Source organism: Trifolium pratense, linkage group LG3, assembly GCF_020283565.1.
Source record: "Trifolium pratense cultivar HEN17-A07 linkage group LG3, ARS_RC_1.1, whole genome shotgun sequence".
NCBI lineage: Eukaryota > Viridiplantae > Streptophyta > Magnoliopsida > Fabales > Fabaceae > Trifolium > Trifolium pratense.
In genome coordinates, this window is record NC_060061.1 from 25,421,855 (window position 1) to 25,439,418 (window position 17,564).

Consider the following 17,564-nt stretch of genomic DNA (forward strand, 5'->3'; position numbering starts at 1 on the left):
CACCAAATTTGAGAAAAATCTCTGAATTTTATTAAATCAAAAGGTTTGCCTTTCAAGGCTACAATAGTTTGGTTTAAATAGTGGTGAAAAATAAAAATAACAAATCTCCTAAAAGATTGTAAAAATAAAAATAACTAACCTAACTAAATAAAAATAACAAATCTACCTAAAATATAAAAATAACTAATCTAGGTGAAATATAAAAATAAGAAATCTGCCTAAAGTATAATAAAACTAAATATAGCTAAAATAATAAATTATTAAGGAAACTCTCCTACATCAGTCTCCTCTACCTCAAAAGAACTCGACCCCGAGTTCTCATCTTGATATTGACTCATGCGTTTATCATAGTAGAAACTTAGTATCGGTTCTGCTTTAATTATCAAATTCTTTCTCGTTTGCTTGATTGCTACTTTTTGCTCTTCATTTAGTCTTGCCTCTTACCGACTATTTTCTTCTTTAAAAGCTTGATTTTTCTCCTCTAACTTGAGATAATAGCTTGTTAATCCATCTAATAACTCCACAAGGGCGGTAGAGCTTATATGCATAACATGAGAACACCGATAAAAGTTCATAAGTTTCTTTGTTTGTGTTATCCTTAAGGTCGCATCATATTGCGCTGCCGACGACGATAAATTTGTTACACGACATTCTTTCTCCTTTGTTTCTTCATCAATTTCTGGCATCGCCTCTATTTGGATGTCGCAATCCATGCCATTGTTGTTCTCGTTGAAACTACCCTCCAATTCTAGATTGAGCACTCCTTCCTCATTGATTGTAGTTTCTATCATTTTAGACTCCACATCCGTTTGATCCTCTTTCTCTGAATCATCATGTTCATCGATCTCTTCCTTCTCATCTTTCGATTCATCAACTTCAACCGAAGCATCTTGTTCAATAACTACTTCGGTTTCTTTCGATTTGGATTTATAAGCAGGATCGTCAAGTTTCTCGGGAAGAGATGGTTGGTTATCATCTAGGGTTTCAGTAGCTATGTGGCGTAGATGAAAATTATTGGCATGATTGTTGTTATTGGCATTATTGAAGATTCTAAATGCTTACTCGAATTTAACATTAACATACCAATTAACATACGTTATCAAAACAGAATGTTTAGCAATATCTTTAATCGTTTTACGCGAGTTACCTGTCATTCTGTAAGCATGCCTCAAAAGGTCGGACAACGAGTAATCTTTGTTGTAACAAAACGGACAACGATATGTCGAATCAGAGATTTTAAACTCGTAGTAATCATCCTTCAACCTTTTGTAATATCGACGCTCATAGTATTCCAAATCAGATTCACCACGAGTATGTTCTGATTTTATGTACGTAACAATATGGTTGTTATTGCGAACCCTAATAACCGGAATTGATTCTCCCATGGCTGATCACGTTAGGAAAAGAACATGAGAAACCTGCTCTGATACCAACTGACGCAGTACGGAAGCGTGAAGGAAAAGCAAGCGCTAATCCTTTTAGATAAAGGTTCTGGAATCCACCAGATTTCCGGAATCCACCAGAAAGAGTAATTTGGAATCCACCAAATTTGAGAAAAATCTCTGAATTTTATTAAATCAAAAGGTTTGCCTTTCAAGGCTACAATAGTTTGGTTTAAATAGTGGTGAAAAATAAAAATAACAAATCTCCTAAAAGATTGTAAAAATAAAAATAACTAACCTAACTAAATAAAAATAACAAATCTACCTAAAATATAAAAATAACTAATCTAGGTGAAATATAAAAATAAGAAATCTGCCTAAAGTATAATAAAACTAAATATAGCTAAAATAATAAATTATTAAGGAAACTCTCCTACATCAGTCTCCTCTACCTCAAAAGAACTCGACCCCGAGTTCTCATCTTGATATTGACTCATGCGTTTATCATAGTAGAAACTTAGTATCGGTTCTGCTTTAATTATCAAATTCTTTCTCGTTTGCTTGATTGCTACTTTTTGCTCTTCATTTAGTCTTGCCTCATACCGACTATTTTCTTCTTTAAAAGCTTGATTTTTCTCCTCTAACTTGAGATAATAGCTTGTTAATCCATCTAATAACTCCACAAGGGCGGTAGAGCTTATATGCATAACATGAGAACACCGATAAAAGTTCATAAGTTTCTTTGTTTGTGTTATCCTTAAGGTCGCATCATATTGCGCTACCGACGACGATAAATTTGTTACACGACATTCTTTCTCCTTTGTTTCTTCATCAATTTCTGGCATCGCCTCTATTTGGATGTCGCAATCCATGCCATTGTTGTTCTCGTTGAAACTACCCTCCAATTCTAGATTGAGCACTCCTTCCTCATTGATTGTAGTTTCTATCATTTTAGACTCCACATCCGTTTGATCCTCTTTCTCTGAATCATCATGTTCATCGATCTCTTCCTTCTCATCTTTCGATTCATCAACTTCAACCGAAGCATCTTGTTCAATAACTACTTCGGTTTCTTTCGGTTTGGATTTATAAGCAGGATCGTCAAGTTTCTCGGGAAGAGATGGTTGGTTATCATCTAGGGTTTCAGTAGCTATGTGGCGTAGATGAAAATTATTGGCATGATTGTTGTTATTGGCATTATTGAAGATTCTAAATGCTTACTCGAATTTAACATTAACATACCAATTAACATACGTTATCAAAACAGAATGTTTAGCAATATCTTTAATCGTTTTACGTGAGTTACCTGTCATTCTGTAAGCATGCCTCAAAAGGTCGGACAACGAGTAATCTTTGTTGTAACAAAACGGACAACGATATGTCGAATCAGAGATTTTAAACTCGTAGTAATCATCCTTCAACCTTTTGTAATATCGACGCTCATAGTATTCCAAATCAGATTCACCACGAGTATGTTCTGATTTTATGTACGTAACAATATGGTTGTTATTGCGAACCCTAATAACCGGAATTGATTCTCCCATGGCTGATCACGTTAGGAAAAGAACATGAGAAACCTGCTCTGATACCAACTGACGCAGTACGGAAGCGTGAAGGAAAAGCAAGCGCTAATCCTTTTAGATAAAGGTTCTGGAATCCACCAGATTTCCGAAATCCACCAGAAAGAGTAATTTGGAATCCACCAAATTTGAGAAAAATCTCTGAATTTTATTAAATCAAAAGGTTTGCCTTTCAAGGCTACAATAGTTTGGTTTAAATAGTGGTGAAAAATAAAAATAACAAATCTCCTAAAAGATTGTAAAAATAAAAATAACTAACCTAACTAAATAAAAATAACAAATCTACCTAAAATATAAAAATAACTAATCTAGGTGAAATATAAAAATAAGAAATCTGCCTAAAGTATAATAAAACTAAATATAGCTAAAATAATAAATTATTAAGGAAACTCTCCTACATCACTAAGCCTCTAACTTGGAACCTACTTAAGCTTTTCAACAATTTTGACTATGACCTGAACTTCATTCTTGTGCATGCTTTGACTTGTTCATTGGTCTTGGTTTTCTAAACTTCAAACTTGTCCTTATGTTTTCTATCTTAGCTTACTTGATTGAGGACAAACAATGGTTCAAGCATGAAGGTATTTGACACTTCTAAAATATGCATGATTTTAGTAGTAGTTTTATTAAATAAATCTTAGACAAGTTATTGGAACTATCTTACTACAATTCTTTTGCTTTCTCTTTTGTAGGCCCAAAAGCATGAGCAAGTGGAATTGTACCCTTTTGGCCCATTTTCATGACTTACTAGCTAAGCAATGGAATGATGATGTGGATGAGTGTTTACTAAATGAAGAGCTAGTGGAATTCATGACTAAAAGAGTTATTATCGACTCCCTGCTCAAAGACAACCCGATTCTACAAAGCCAATCCACAAGTTTGGAAATGCTTAGTAGGACTTTCGTTCTCATAACAAGTTAATTCCGAGAAATTTTTGGGTCTGGCAAAGAAAAACATAGGTCGTTTCTCATACTTGAACCAAATCTCTGGAAACACCTAGCAGGATCTTCGTCCTCATTACAGGCTAATTTCAAACATTTCAGGTTCCCCCGATTAATGCAACTAAACTTCAAGCCAAAAGACGTTTACATCGGCCTAGGCTAGTGGACAACTGTTCCGGGGTAGGCCAAAGACCCATCCCCGCGTACTGGACTGGGTCACCCGTCCCATAAAGTAACAATGCAAATCATATGCTAGACACGCCCTGATTACAGACAATCACCACTCAACAGGGACACGTGGACCAAATGAAACTACTGCTCTGTCGTCAGACAACAACAGTCACAATCATAGGGGCATAAGAATATTATTATAGATCCTTACAACCCTACTTATTTTCTTATATAAGACATGCAAAAGGTTGTATCATGTATGCAATATCTAACCCTAAGTACCTCCGACTTACAGCGCTTCTTGACCTGATCGTCAGAGTGTGTGCAGGTACCACTCCCTTCTTCACAACGGGGTTCAACCACCAACTATAACCAGCTAAATCACCAGCCAAAGTTCTTACACAACGACTTCCACAGTCATATCATCCATATCTCAAGTCTGGAACAGGTCAATTACGAAACTTCTAAATTGACTAAATACACGTCAACCATATTGTGCGAAGACATTCACTCAATTACGTTACCATGGTTGATTAAAAAAAAAACTTTACCATGGATCACCAAACCATTAAATTGAACGAATTGTAAAAATCTATTATTCGCCAATGCACAACTAACACTCAACCAAATAAAAACATCATACCAATTTTAAAGAGGCATTAAGAAAATAGTGACATTTTTTAACACATCGCATCCTCCCACACAAAAATGAGAGTAAATTATTAATCCCATAAAAATTATCTTTTGTTGAAATACATTTATCGAATTACCTCCACGCAAGTCGCAAACAATGAAATATTTGTTGTACCAATCTATTTCACGCCACTGTCTACAACAATTCTTTTTATGAAGTAAGCATTTTTTTACGGGGCAAAATTATACTTTTAGTCATTTAACTTAATTTTAGGTAACAATTTGATCCTTTATTTTTTATTTTTTTTTCTTCTCGTCATTTTAGTCCTTTTTCATTACTATTTGAATATGTATTTGATGTATTAAATCTATAATTTTCTTTCTATGTATGTATGTTCTCAATCATAAATATATGTTATGTCTTAAAATAAAATTATAGATTTGAAGCTTAAAAAACCATTTTCAAATATAGATGAAGGACCCAAAAAGATCTAAAACGACGAGAGAAAAAAAGATAAAGAACCAAATTATTACCTGAAATTAAGTTAAAGGATTAAAAATGTAAATTTTGTCTTTTTGTCGGAGTAGATGCCATCAGAATTTTGGCATTTTCAATTATCATTCAAGTTATCCTAAAAAAATTGTTAGATTACGAATTGATCTGGTACTTCTCCACTAACTATTTATCCTCATAAAAAAGTTTCTTCTCCGCCTCCAACCCTCACAACTAATAGCGACACTATCACTTAACATATCTTCCAAAACAATATATTTTTATTAACAAATAAATTAAATACTAGTATACTATAATTACTCTTTAATACAACTTTATCTACCCACGACTCATTTCAAAGTGTTAACTCTTTCTATCCATTTTTAATAGATGATCTAAAAAACAATCTCCACCAATAAAATAGTTTGATGACTAAATTGTTAATTTATTTTAAATAAAATTATAATAAAATTCATATTTATTATTGAATAATCATTCAAAAATTCTTCAAACACTTTTTTTAAGACAAAAAGATTCCTTACAATGAAACTCTAAAAAAATAAAAAAAGCAAAAACAAAAAAACAAAAGAAGTCGGTATACTCCATTGTGTAAGAAATTTCTATTTTAGGGGATTAGGTATATTTTCTCATAATTTTTAATCAATTTATTTATTGTTTGTTTCTCTTTCAATTATTCCATTGTCTTTTTCAAAAATATAAAAAATAAAATTCCATCGTCATTCATTCTGCAGCGCTGGAAATAGCAAGAAAGTGCGCTTGTTTGGTAGTTCAAAGACTTCAGACTGACAGTGTCACACTCTCACAAATCTCAATTCTCTAAAGCTTCAGAAATGGTCAGAAAACATGGCTGGCAATTACCAGCGCACACTTTTCAGGTTAAACTTTTTCACTCTAATTCTAATTCTTACTTCACTTTTTTTTGTTAGGGTTTTACTCGATTCACTTATAGTTCAATTAATCGCTTAATTTTAAGTCATAATTTAGTTGTTGGATTAGAAATGTGTACTTTTTGGTAGTTGAGTAATGGGTTGGCTTTTTTTAGCATATCTAGATTTGGGGATTGTTTGATTTTGTTTTGGTAAAATTTTTCCTATTTTCTTGTGATGGGTTTGGCTTAAAAATTGTTTTTTGGATAAAATTATTTTCAAAACAGTTTTTTTTTTTATGCTGAAAAAGATGATTTTTTTTTTTTTTTTGGAATCATAAGTTCATAACAATAAAATCCAGAAAATTCTCCTTTTTTAGGGGTGGGGAGTGGTTGAAGATGAGTTGTATAGATCGAATAGTTTCACATTTACCCCTTTTATCTCATATATGAGTTGCATAAATCTTCATTTGGTTATGAACTGAATGAACTAGTATAGACGGTAGAATTTGACATCTTTACATTCCTCATATTATGTTTCCTGATTCGGAAGTTATAATCCCGCAAACAAGTAGTCAAAGTAGTCAACAGGAAGTGTGTTGTTAGTTGATAAGCTAGATGATGAAGAATAGAGCTACTGGCACTACTATGTATAGATATCGTTTTGGTAGATTGAAACGTAATTTTGGAGGACATACGAGGTGGATGCATTTAAGGAGATGTGCTGCAAGTTTTAGGATGCGTGGTGGAGGGTGTGAAAAGTGATTTTTCTTTAATCAAGTTAGTTAATTTTGCAAAATCCAGTTCTTTCATGTTTGGTAAATACTCACAAAAAACATACACATATAGAAGGGAATGGTTGCAGTTACTTTTTTAAGCTACAACTGTTGGTTTTGTAATCCGATGCCCAACAAATTTTATGGCATGAAAAAATTATTGTAAAAATACAATTTTTGAAAGGTCGGCGTGCTGTGCATTTTAAAAGTAAACCACAGTAGGTCTGAATTCATTTTAATAAATTACCCTTCCCTTACCCTTTCAGAAATGAATATGTACTACCCCTTCACATTATTTTAATGTAACATAACTCTTGGTGCCCATGAGTAGTCATGCCGTATATGATTGAGCTTCTGAGGCTCTTAGTGTCTCTTTCTGTTAGTCTCGAACATTCCGGTGACTGTGATACACTGATACTGATACTTTAGAAAATGAAATGAAGTTTTGAATACCTCTACTATTGCCTTTCAGTTCTTCAACCGAAACCTTTATTTCATTCTCTTAGGTTCCAAAGGCAGTAATAAATAAGGGGTTTAAACCAAGTTAATGATGATGCTTAAAGAGTTAACCCACCCCTGAGAATTTCATTTGTATTAATATGAAATGTAAGTGTAACACATATTAATCAATCAAAAAAAGGAAGTATAAAATTTCAAAATAAAAGAAAAGAATCATGTAAGCTGAGCATCGCTCACACGCCTGTAATTTACCCTAATATATAAGATAAGAAATTTAATGTAGAGTCTCACATCCTCTTATTAGCAAGTTAAAATAAACAAATTTTGGGAAATGAAAATAGAAAATGTTTTCACAAAGTAAATGAGACCTTGTTATTTTCATATTCGTGTTGATTGACACAATGCTTAGTGTTCTGATTACACTGACTTCAGTGACTTGCATTTTATCAGCTGCAGGCATGTCAACTTATTTTTCTAAAATTGTTGATTTTTACATAAATAGGTTGTTGCAATCACTGTATTCTGCTTGTTGGTGATTGCTTTCTATGCTTTCCTTGCTCCGTTTGTTGGAGGTCATATATTGGAATACATCTTCATTGGTGTCTACTCTCCGGTGGTATGCAAATTACCTTTTTATAATCCCACCACATTTCGTATGTATTATTTACTTACCTACAAGAGGTATGGCTTATGTTGTCTCTTTCTTGTGGCATTGCAGGCACTCATTGTTTTCATTCTTTATGTTAGATGCACTGCAATTAACCCTGCAGATCCAGGCATTATGTCTAAATTTGACCCTAGAGTGGTAAATAGGTTTGACTCTGCCCATGGTTTGTTGGGTAAGCATCAATCATCTGAACGTGATGTTGCTGCAGGAGGGCATTCTTCCCCGTCATCCGCAGCTTCCAAAAGGTCTATAACAAATATGAGCAAGAAAAGTTCAGTGGAAGATCCTGAGCGAGTACAGGATTCTAGATATCAGAATAACCCAAACTCATGTGATGCAATTGGGAGAATTTTCTGCATATTATTTTCTCATGAAGATTGCCGGAAACAAGAAGAAACAGCTGATGAGCAGGGTGGCGGGGAAGATGCTCTGTTCTGCACTTTGTGCAATTCTGAGGTATTATGTTGTGATGTGACTCTTTGATTCTTTGCAGAATGTATTTCTATTTTTATTCTTTGTATTTATATCTCTTTGGTTGTAAGTAATATCCGTAACATTTGTATTTACCCCTATTTTGTTATTAATTGCATTGCATATACTTATGTCACAACTCAAGTACAATAAAAAACCCATGTGATGAAAACCACTAAAATACCTTTTTTCCCTCCTGTAAACACCAGAATTTGTTGATATAAATTAAGTCAAAGGCTCTGAGCAAATCATAAAGATGATATTAGATAGTTTTTTATGTTTTAATGTATTTATGGCATATCCTCCTAAGGGATTTTTTTTTCTTCACTTGTCAGGGTTATGGTTTTGATGAATTTATTTTGTTTATTCTTTCATTTTTCCCCTTTTAAGGAAGGGCATGTCGTTCATATGTATTTTTCTCTTCTCGTCAATGGTATCTTGTTTTTTTGTCAATAAAATAATGTTGGCCGAAACTTTTTATCTGGTTGAGGTGCTAATTTAACTTGGGACTTCACTGCCTAGTATAGACATGGTGCTGAATTATGGGCCGCTTTCTTTCATTCGTTCTTTACCTATTCTTAGAATTTCCTTCCAGTTTCCTGGAAATTCAAGTGATAGAGCTGCTGGTGAATTGCGACTACCTTTGCATTCATTCCTTATTTCCTTTATCTATTTTTTTGGAAATTCCCCTCACTAAATATTTGGGATGTAATTTTGGTTACTAATTTTATAAACATCTGTGGTTGCATTCAGTTGTGAATATAAACATTTTAGAGTAACTTTAAACCTTAGATCTATGCTTCTCAATCAGTTCGTATGATTTGTTTCCCATGTTGTAGGTGCGCAAGTTCAGTAAACATTGTAGAAGTTGTGATAAATGTGTTGATGGCTTCGATCACCATTGTCGGGTATGATTTTGTTTGATAAGTGAAAGCTTACATCTTGGAGTGTTTAATTCTGGTTTAACATTTTATTTACTTGATACATCACATTGCTGCAGTGGCTCAACAACTGTGTGGGTCAGAAAAATTACCATTCTTTTATTTCTCTTATGGCCTTCAGTCTTACATGGGTATGTATATTGTCCGCAAGTTATTTGTTGTTTAAAAGCAATAATATGTTTAGTTGCTAATGATATCTTTTGTACTTATCCTTCTTCATTTCAGCTTGTTATTGAAGCTGGAGTAGGTATTGCTGTTTTAGTGCGTTTCTTCGTTAACAAGAGAGGAATGGAATCTGAAATCATTGATAGACTTGGAAATGGATTCTCTCGTCCCCCGTTTGCTGCAGTTGTGGTATCTCTTCTTTTATGGTTTTATAGTATAAGTAAATTGGATATGGCTCCTGACCATCATTAAGTATATTTGAAAATTTATATTTCTTGTTCAATATTTGTAGGTTGTATGTACTGCAGTTTCTGTCTTGGCTTGTGTCCCCTTGGGTGAGCTTTTCTTTTTCCACATGATCCTAATCAGGAAGGTCAGTGATTCAGTAGCTGAGACTCTGAGGTTATTTTCCTGTTCTTGTTTATTCCCCACCCCCATTCCTACACGCTTCTATAGAATCTACACCACTTGTCTAATGTAATTTGATTGAGGGAACTTCGTGTAGTGGATCTTAAGGTGCACATATTGGAGCTCTAGAATTTTTTTCAAGAAATAAATCAGTTTTTGAATGAGTTTGTTTTCCCTTAATTGAAATCCATTTATTTGGAAATTTATTTAGCAGTATGGGCACTGCATAAGATTTTTCTGGGAAAAGTTTCAAAAGGGATTTCTTAATTTAATTGTCCGCTTTTAGGATTGGAAAGTTCATTTTATTGTTCTTCTACTATGAAAGAAGAAAAAATATATTCGGACCCCACATGAGAAATGAGGGCCAAATGGGCTGTTAGCCCAACAGCAACACCTAAGCCCGATATGCAGGGGGTTAGTGCTAGAAGGAACAGGAAAGGGGAGAATGGGATTGTCCACGTGGAAGAGAGAGTGAGAGAAAGGCAAATAGTGTAGTGGGATTTTGTTATATGGGTGCTGAGTAGAGAGAGAGGTATCGACGTGAATCATAGACTTAGTTATGGACAGAGACCATAGTTCTCTGTAAGAGCTTGGCGCTGTGGGTATTAGGAAATTCATCCTTTTGCAGTTATCGTTTACTTTCAGAAATAATATACTCTTTGTTTTCATTATTGAAATTAGAATACAAAAACAGAGAAGGGTAAAACATCCCTCTAATGAAACAGCAGTATACGTGGTGATAAAAGTTGAAACATAAAAGAGGGATGTCCATACTAGAAAAACAAAATTTCAGTGGTAGTTACTAAAGCCTTTCCGGGAATGATTGCTTCTACCCTAAGATTTAAATATCACTATTAGCTTAAAGTTTCTGGCCATAATTTTAGCCATTTCACACAAAGAGTGGTTCACTTATCTTCCACCATCTCTTCTGTTGGATCAGGGTATTACAACCTATGAATATGTTGTAGCAATGAGAGCCATGAGTGAAGCACCTGCAGGGGCATCTTTGGATGGGGATTTGCAAAATGCACTTTACTCTCCAACAGGCTCAGCCACAACTGGATTGAGTGGAGGAAGTTCTCTTGGGTTGCAGTACAAAGGGGCATGGTGTACCCCTCCTAGGGTATTCGTGGATTATCAGGTACTTAATTTGGATTTTGAAATTTATTTTCAATTATATATTTTTTGATTGAACTAAAAATAAGTTATGCTGCAATATTAAGTACCCAAAGATTTTTGTTGACTTTTTTATATCATAGATTTTTGTTGACTTTTTTATATCATAGATTTGTAGTGAGGAAACTTCAGTGAATGACTCTTGGGCAATAAACAAAGCATGATAAATTTTTCTTATATAGTTGAAATGTTAAAGAAGTTGTCATGTTTAATCCATTAAAAGGATATTTGAATTATGTTATTGAGCGCTCCATCCTGACTTTTAAAGTATAATCTTTACCACTCTCTTATGGGGATTGTCTTAAACATGGGTTTTAGGATGAAGTTGTGCCTCACTTGGATCCTGGAATGCTGCCATCAACTGTTGATCCAGATGCAGCCGGGTTTGCAGAAAGAGGGCAAAAGATGCCAAAAAGGGCTGTTCGTATTAGTGCTTGGAAGCTTGCTAAGTTGGATTCTCAAGAAGCAGTGAAAGCAGCTGCAAAAGCCAGGGCATCTTCTTCTGTTCTGCGACCTGTAGATAGCCACCGTCCACTTGATGCAGAATTAAGTTCTAGTGGCAACATGAGCATCAGAAGTAGTATGAGCGCAGAGACTGGAATTAATAAGGAAATTAAAAATGAGTTGAGATTGTCTCCAGTAAGGAATTTGATTGCTCCTAGTCAAGGAAGCCGTGACGAGTATGAAACTGGAACTCAAAGTATGAGTAGTTTCAGTAGTCCAAGCCATGTTCAAGAGGCAGTTACACTCAGCCCTCTTCCACAGGGCCGCACTTTGGGTGGCTTCAGGGCTGGTACTTCAGTTCCTAGTTTGGTGCCTGAGCGTCCTTTAACTTCTAAAGCAACATTGCCGAACTTCAGGAACCCGGTATCCAATCCTCCTCTTGGATTTGATGGAACAACGATTCCAAAGGGAACAAATAATGAGCCGTTACTGCTTTCAGCTTCCAGTACGTCCATTCTAAGAGATGTGAAACGGACATCAGTTGTTTGGGATCAAGAAGCCGGCAGATATGTCTCGGTTCCTTCTTTACCTTCAGAAGCTCGAAATAGATCATCCCTGCAAGTAGAATTGCCAAATTCAATTGCTGAAACAAGCGGTATTGGAAGGAAACCAATGATACCTCCAAAACCAGCAATACTTCCACAGGAGTTGTCGTCATCTGCGCCCAAGTCTCCAAGGCAACATGCACAGAATCTGATGTATACAGGAGAGTCTATCTTTTTTGGTGGTCCATTTTTGAGTGTGGCTGCTAAGGAAGGTTTGAGAAACGAAAGACATTTGGGATCAGTGGAGGCCCGTGATAGCACAGCAGTAAACTTGCCCCAAGAGCCAAGATATAGAAGAGATACACATTCAAATCAGCTTCCAGTGTTTGTTCCTGGTGGTTTTGATAATGCTCTTCAACCTCGGTCCGGCATGAATTAGCTATAAAGATGATTGAGATTCTTATGAGTTGGACACAGTTTTTTGTTGGAGTCAAAAGGATAGTGAAAAAGAAAGTTTTGATGTTAAAAGGATCCTATAGACACCATGTTGGCCTTTCTGACTATACATTTTGGCGCGCAACAACATTCTCGACTCCATCAGCTAAGCGGTTATTTATCAAATCAACATTTAGGTTTGATATCTGTCATCTGACAGCCTATGTATGAGCTACATCTCAATGCCATTGAGCATTTGAAAGAATGAACTCCATTCTTCCTTCTGCTGAACATGCCTTGAGAAATGTGAATCTTCCGTTTTGTAGTATATAAAATCTCAAAGCAGTTGGCATGGCACTTCATTTAGCACGAGTTCTTGATGGATTTTAAGTTATTATATTGTAGTTTTTGTTTCACTAGATGCTAAAAGTGAGTGATACATTTCAAAGGTAAAGTGTTCTGAGCAAAAAATATGGTCATTTAGATTGTGGTAAAATATTTTGTATTTTAAAATATATTTTCCATTATACAAGGCAAATTACCACCCATCTAATGGTTTGATGTTTTTATATAAGGCAATTTCCCTTTTTGTTATTAATTTGTTCTACCTATTAATTGTTTGATGTGCTATAATTTCTGTTACATTTAGATCCTTTGCTATAGATTTAAATTTCTGTACCCTTGAGTTTAGCTTAGTCGGCAGGGAATCCCACCAATAGAATTAGAGTCTATTGAGAAATGTGTTGCTCAATCTATCATTTTTTTCAACACAATTTTCTTAATATAATACTTCAAATGAGAATTTCGTTTAATTAGTTTTTCATAAAAATTCGTTTTAAGTATTTTTATCATTTTGTTAAATTATTTTTTGGAGGGTTAAATATCTTATTAGTTCCTCTAAAAATTTCCTTCGAGGTTTTGGTCCTTTAAATTTTAAGTTTCAATTCCTGCTTTTTTTCAAACATTTGCGTATCATGTTTCAAATGACTTTTGTTTTTAAAAAATATCATTATTAAAACTTTTGAAATTTGGCACGCAGTGAAAACAATGCTGCACAAGATGCTATAGCATGTGTTGCAGCAAAACAGTCGCAGAACACAGTAAATAAATAAATAAATTGCAGAATAATAAATAACACAGATAGTTGTTAACCCAGTTCAGTGCAACGTCACCTACTCTGGGGGATACCAATCCAGGAATGAATCCACTATAATAGCTCTAGTTCAAAGCCCTCGACCAACACCCGGTACTTGACTTATCACCTAGACACTACCCGTGCAATCCTACCTAAGAACCTCTTAGATAATGAGACCCCGTCCCAAATTCCCTCTAACAACACGTACTATGTTGCTGTCAATAATAATAATCACGATGGAGACACTCTCCTAGAAACTAGACCACACTCTTGCTTAAAAGCTTATGAGTGAATCACACACACTAACTCCGTGCTTCAAAGCTTAGGAGTAGCTTACAACAAACAACTCAAACCCAGTCCTAAACTTGCATCAAATCGACACAAGAAAGGCTCACAAAAGACACACACTCTAAACCTTAAAAACGCACACTTTTTGTAATACAAGGTTTAGAACACACAAATAGAATAGCTTGAGGCTTCACATATTTATAGTCTTCAATTGTCTTGATGGGCAAGCTAGGTCTTCAGACAAACACAGCTGTAGGAATTGCGGTCAACCCTAAATTATTTCCAGAAATATAGTTCATGTGTTACCAAACAAAAAAAACGCAAAAAATATAATATAATTTTTGTTTTAAATAACATTCCTTTAGCCGACTTCAATAAAACTTGCTGAGCAAGGCTCGTTTTGCCCAGACGCACGTGCCTGAATATATAATTGAAGCAAATCTTGACTCAGATTTGAAATAAAAATTCTGCACGAAAAACAGAGCATCAGGATGCTGTACTATAATGCTACAACACCTCAGTCCAGCATCTCCCTGGTTGGCTTTTGCAAAATATAGCCAATCAAAACACCAACAATCTCCCCCTTTGGCAAATTTTGGCTAAAACAACCTTAGGCCAGTGCATAGAGAGATACAGTCTAGACTTTCCTTCGAGTCAACATAAGCACACAACTAGGAAAGAAAGTAGAACGATGCTAAGCTATTTAAACTTTTCTTCGAGTCAACATACGCACACAACTAGGAAAGAGAGTAAAGAAATTCATCAGATGAATAGATAGCTAGCACGTAACCATCAGAGGCATGCAACAGCGGAACATAACACATCTAGCCTCAAAGTACAGATAGAGAGACATAGTGGATTCAAGATCGGAGAAATAAACTCCTTAATAATTAGCAACGCCACATAGAATAGGAAAAATAAATTCCTATGTAAACATGCATATCATAAGTAGTAGAAAAATAAATTCTACCTACTCACCCTCAACATATGCATAGATTTCACTCCCCCTCAAAAACATGTATATAAGCAAACATGCTATACTAGATGCTATAGCATTCTTCATCACATCATGCACATTCACATTTTTACTCCCCCTTTTTAGCCATAAATTCTGACAAATAAAGTCAGTACCATAGAATAGGAGCAAAAACAAAAGATCCATAGAGTTTCAAGTAGCATAGAGTCACAGGGTGTCAGAGCATAAGGAGCCACATAGTACAAATTACAAACCATAAGGACTAAGCCTTCAAAAATAACATCCAAATAAAGAAAAAGTTACAGAAGCAGATCATATGGAAGGACTTTCATCAGAGGCCATCTCCTCTTCTACAGTGTCACCACCTGCAAGATCATCATCATGGGAAGCACCATGGGAAGGACCTACTCCATCTTCATTTGCTTGTGACTGCTCAAGCTCCAAGGCTTGGATTACACCATCTACCAGCTCCTTCTTCTCACCCAGCATTTTACTAACCTCCCTGAGATTAGCAATCATCTGTCTTTTGGTCATGCCTGCAGCTGGTTTCTTCAAAGATGCTACAACAATGTCTGCAGCATGTTTACCTTCCAGCAATCTAAAATCCATTGTCAAGGCTGAAGGTCTAGGGACAGGCACATCAGACTTAGTGCAGATATCAGGATGTTGGGACAAAATAATATCACATATCAAGGTGGGAAAGGCTATTGGCATCTTTATAGCAGTAGAAGAGCCATGGAGAATTGTTGCATTAAAGATATAAGTGCCATAATCAAAAACAGTACTAGTACCTATGGCATAGATGAGTTTGGCCAAACCTGTAGCTACACTATTGGAGTGTGTAGTGGGAACCCAGTTGGCTGCACCAATTTTGTTCAAAAGAGCATACTTCGTAGTTAATTTTGCAGCAGACAATTTTCCAGCTCTTGGCCACATTCTCACCTTGTCACCAGTTATTGTCTTGCACACTTCATTCATAGACATCTCCAACTCAAGTGCAGGAACATCACATCTACCCAGATGTTGGTTGATGATGGCTGGTGAAAAATCTACACATCTTCCCCTCACATACACCTTCAAGTATTCAAGACTTAAGGGGTTATCACAATCAGCTGGGATGTTCACTAAGAACTCTCTGGTCAATTTCTCATAGCATTTTCCCAACTCAGACACAGTCTTTATCAGCCCTGCTTCCTCTATCAGACTCATAATATCTTGACATTTCAAGAATTCTTCATTAAGGTTCCTTTCTATGGCCATTCTCCTTTTGACCACAAATTTCCACCTGTCAACATTCTCAACGCAGTGAAAGGAGACATTATCAATTGGTACAGATGGTACATTAGAAGCCATTCTTCTTTTCTTGGCAGATTTTTGAGGAGATGCTTCAGCATCCTGGTCTTCCTCATAGTCAGAGTCACTAGAGGAAATAGTCTTCCTCTTCACAGTCTTCTTCTTACTTTCAGAGGCTACAGTGACCTTGCTCCACTGTTTCTTAGGCCTAAATGTAGCTTTGGTGGCTTCAGAGGAAGTTGCTATACCCTTTCCAGTACTACTTCTCAGCCTCCTAGTTATACCAGCCCTAGGAGTACTCTTGAATTTGAGGCTTTCAACATCAATTACATTTGCCTCACTTGTATCAGGCATATTTGCAGTTTCACCCTTATCCTGAGTAGTGACATCACCAGGGATGGTGGTTTCAGTACCTTTCTCATTATCAGGAACCACAGGAGAGTTTGGTGAATCAGGGACTACAGAAGCACTAACATCAACATGTGCTGCAGATGATGTAGCATCATTTGCAGCATCTTGGTCTGGAACTATTTTCTCACCAAAAATCATCTCAGACTCAGGATTGGCCTTAGAGGTAGCGCCAATATCATCAATAGCAGCATCAGGGGTTTCCAAAGAGGTTTTCCCCAATTCAGCAGACCTAGGGTTTTCTGATCCTAGGGTTTCAGGTAAATTCAGTTCCAAACTTAAATTCTTCTCACTAGATTCAGATGCTTCAGCATCAACATTAACATTTGGAATAGCAGGATTGTCAAGGTACAGTTCACGCATCTTATGAACAACTCTAGGAGTGGATTTTGATTTCTTACCCGTTTGTTTCGAAGCAGATGGCGCACGCGAAGTGGATTGAGTTTTCTTTGGCATTGTCTTCTTCGCTGAGATTTTCTTCCTCTTCGTTATTTCCTCAGGAAAGATGGTTGAAATTGGATAGGCGATGGTGATTTATTGAGGGAGAGACTCGTATGAGGGTGATGTGGCGGTTTGTGGAGGAATAGTTTCGTCGTTCTTGGAAGGAGATAGATTTTGAGAGCTTGACATGGTGATTGTTGAACTTTGGTGAGGGTTTTCGCTAATGGAGTTTGAGAGAGGAAGTTGAGTAGTTGATGAAGAGAGAGAATGGAGAGAAGTAATGTAGCGCGTGAAAAGATGAGTTTGAATTGCGTGAAAGGAGAAGTTATGGAAGTTTTTGATAACTTCCCTTAATTTGCGTGCACAACTGAATGAAGTGTGAAGAGACACTTCAACTGCACGCTCTTTGTGCTGTAACTGCTACAAATCATCGCATAGGCAAATATCAAG

At 35.8% G+C, this 17,564-nt stretch overlaps 3 protein-coding genes across 6 annotated transcripts; 1 reads left to right on the forward strand and 2 right to left on the reverse strand.

Annotated features, from left to right (window-relative positions):
- Positions 1-440: 440 nt before the first annotated feature.
- Positions 441-2,926, reverse strand: LOC123914841. Its single transcript, XM_045966007.1, has 4 exons — positions 2,689-2,926; positions 1,846-2,598; positions 1,148-1,387; positions 441-1,057 (listed from the first exon to the last, which is right to left on the reverse strand). The coding sequence occupies exons 1-4, from the start codon at positions 2,924-2,926 to the stop codon at positions 441-443; spliced, it is 1,848 nt and encodes a 615-aa protein (XP_045821963.1).
- Positions 2,927-5,802: 2,876 nt separating this feature from the next.
- On the forward strand, positions 5,803-13,187 carry LOC123917640 (probable protein S-acyltransferase 19). Of its 4 annotated transcripts, XM_045969412.1 has the most exons (10): positions 5,803-5,837; positions 5,953-6,096; positions 7,824-7,937; positions 8,040-8,444; positions 9,299-9,367; positions 9,460-9,531; positions 9,626-9,754; positions 9,858-9,938; positions 10,914-11,114; positions 11,468-13,187. In XM_045969412.1, exons 2-10 carry the CDS (start codon positions 6,052-6,054, stop codon positions 12,575-12,577), a joined length of 2,226 nt encoding a protein of 741 aa, XP_045825368.1. In that variant the 5' UTR covers positions 5,803-5,837; positions 5,953-6,051; the 3' UTR covers positions 12,578-13,187. The 4 variants fall into 4 exon arrangements, with proteins under 4 accessions (XP_045825368.1, XP_045825367.1, XP_045825366.1 ...); XM_045969411.1 differs by having other exon boundaries at positions 5,820-5,837; positions 7,824-8,444; XM_045969413.1 differs by lacking the exon at positions 5,803-5,837 and having other exon boundaries at positions 5,894-6,096.
- A 2,097-nt stretch (positions 13,188-15,284) lies between these two features.
- Positions 15,285-17,129, reverse strand: LOC123914842. Its single transcript, XM_045966008.1, has one exon. The coding sequence runs from the start codon at positions 17,127-17,129 to the stop codon at positions 15,285-15,287; it is 1,845 nt and encodes a 614-aa protein (XP_045821964.1).
- Between the last annotated feature and the right edge of the window lie 435 nt (positions 17,130-17,564).

Bases quoted from the DNA above. Each gene is read 5' to 3' on its own strand.
- LOC123914841 (XM_045966007.1), bottom strand. From the start codon at position 2,926: ATGGGAGAATCAATTCCGGTTATTAGGGTTCGCAATAACAACCATATT. The intron at 2,599-2,688 runs GTAACTCACGTA...AATTCGAGTAAG, and splicing joins GCATGCTTACAGAATGACAG to CATTTAGAATCTTCAATAAT. The intron at 1,388-1,845 runs GTTCTTTTGAGG...TAACGTGATCAG, and splicing joins AGATGAGAACTCGGGGTCGA to CCATGGGAGAATCAATTCCG.
- LOC123917640 (XM_045969411.1), top strand. From the start codon at position 6,052: ATGGTCAGAAAACATGGCTGGCAATTACCAGCGCACACTTTTCAG. The intron at 9,755-9,857 runs GTATCTCTTCTT...CAATATTTGTAG, and splicing joins CCCCGTTTGCTGCAGTTGTG to GTTGTATGTACTGCAGTTTC. The intron at 11,115-11,467 runs GTACTTAATTTG...CATGGGTTTTAG, and splicing joins GGGTATTCGTGGATTATCAG to GATGAAGTTGTGCCTCACTT.
- LOC123914842 (XM_045966008.1), bottom strand. From the start codon at position 17,129: ATGCCAAAGAAAACTCAATCCACTTCGCGTGCGCCATCTGCTTCGAAA.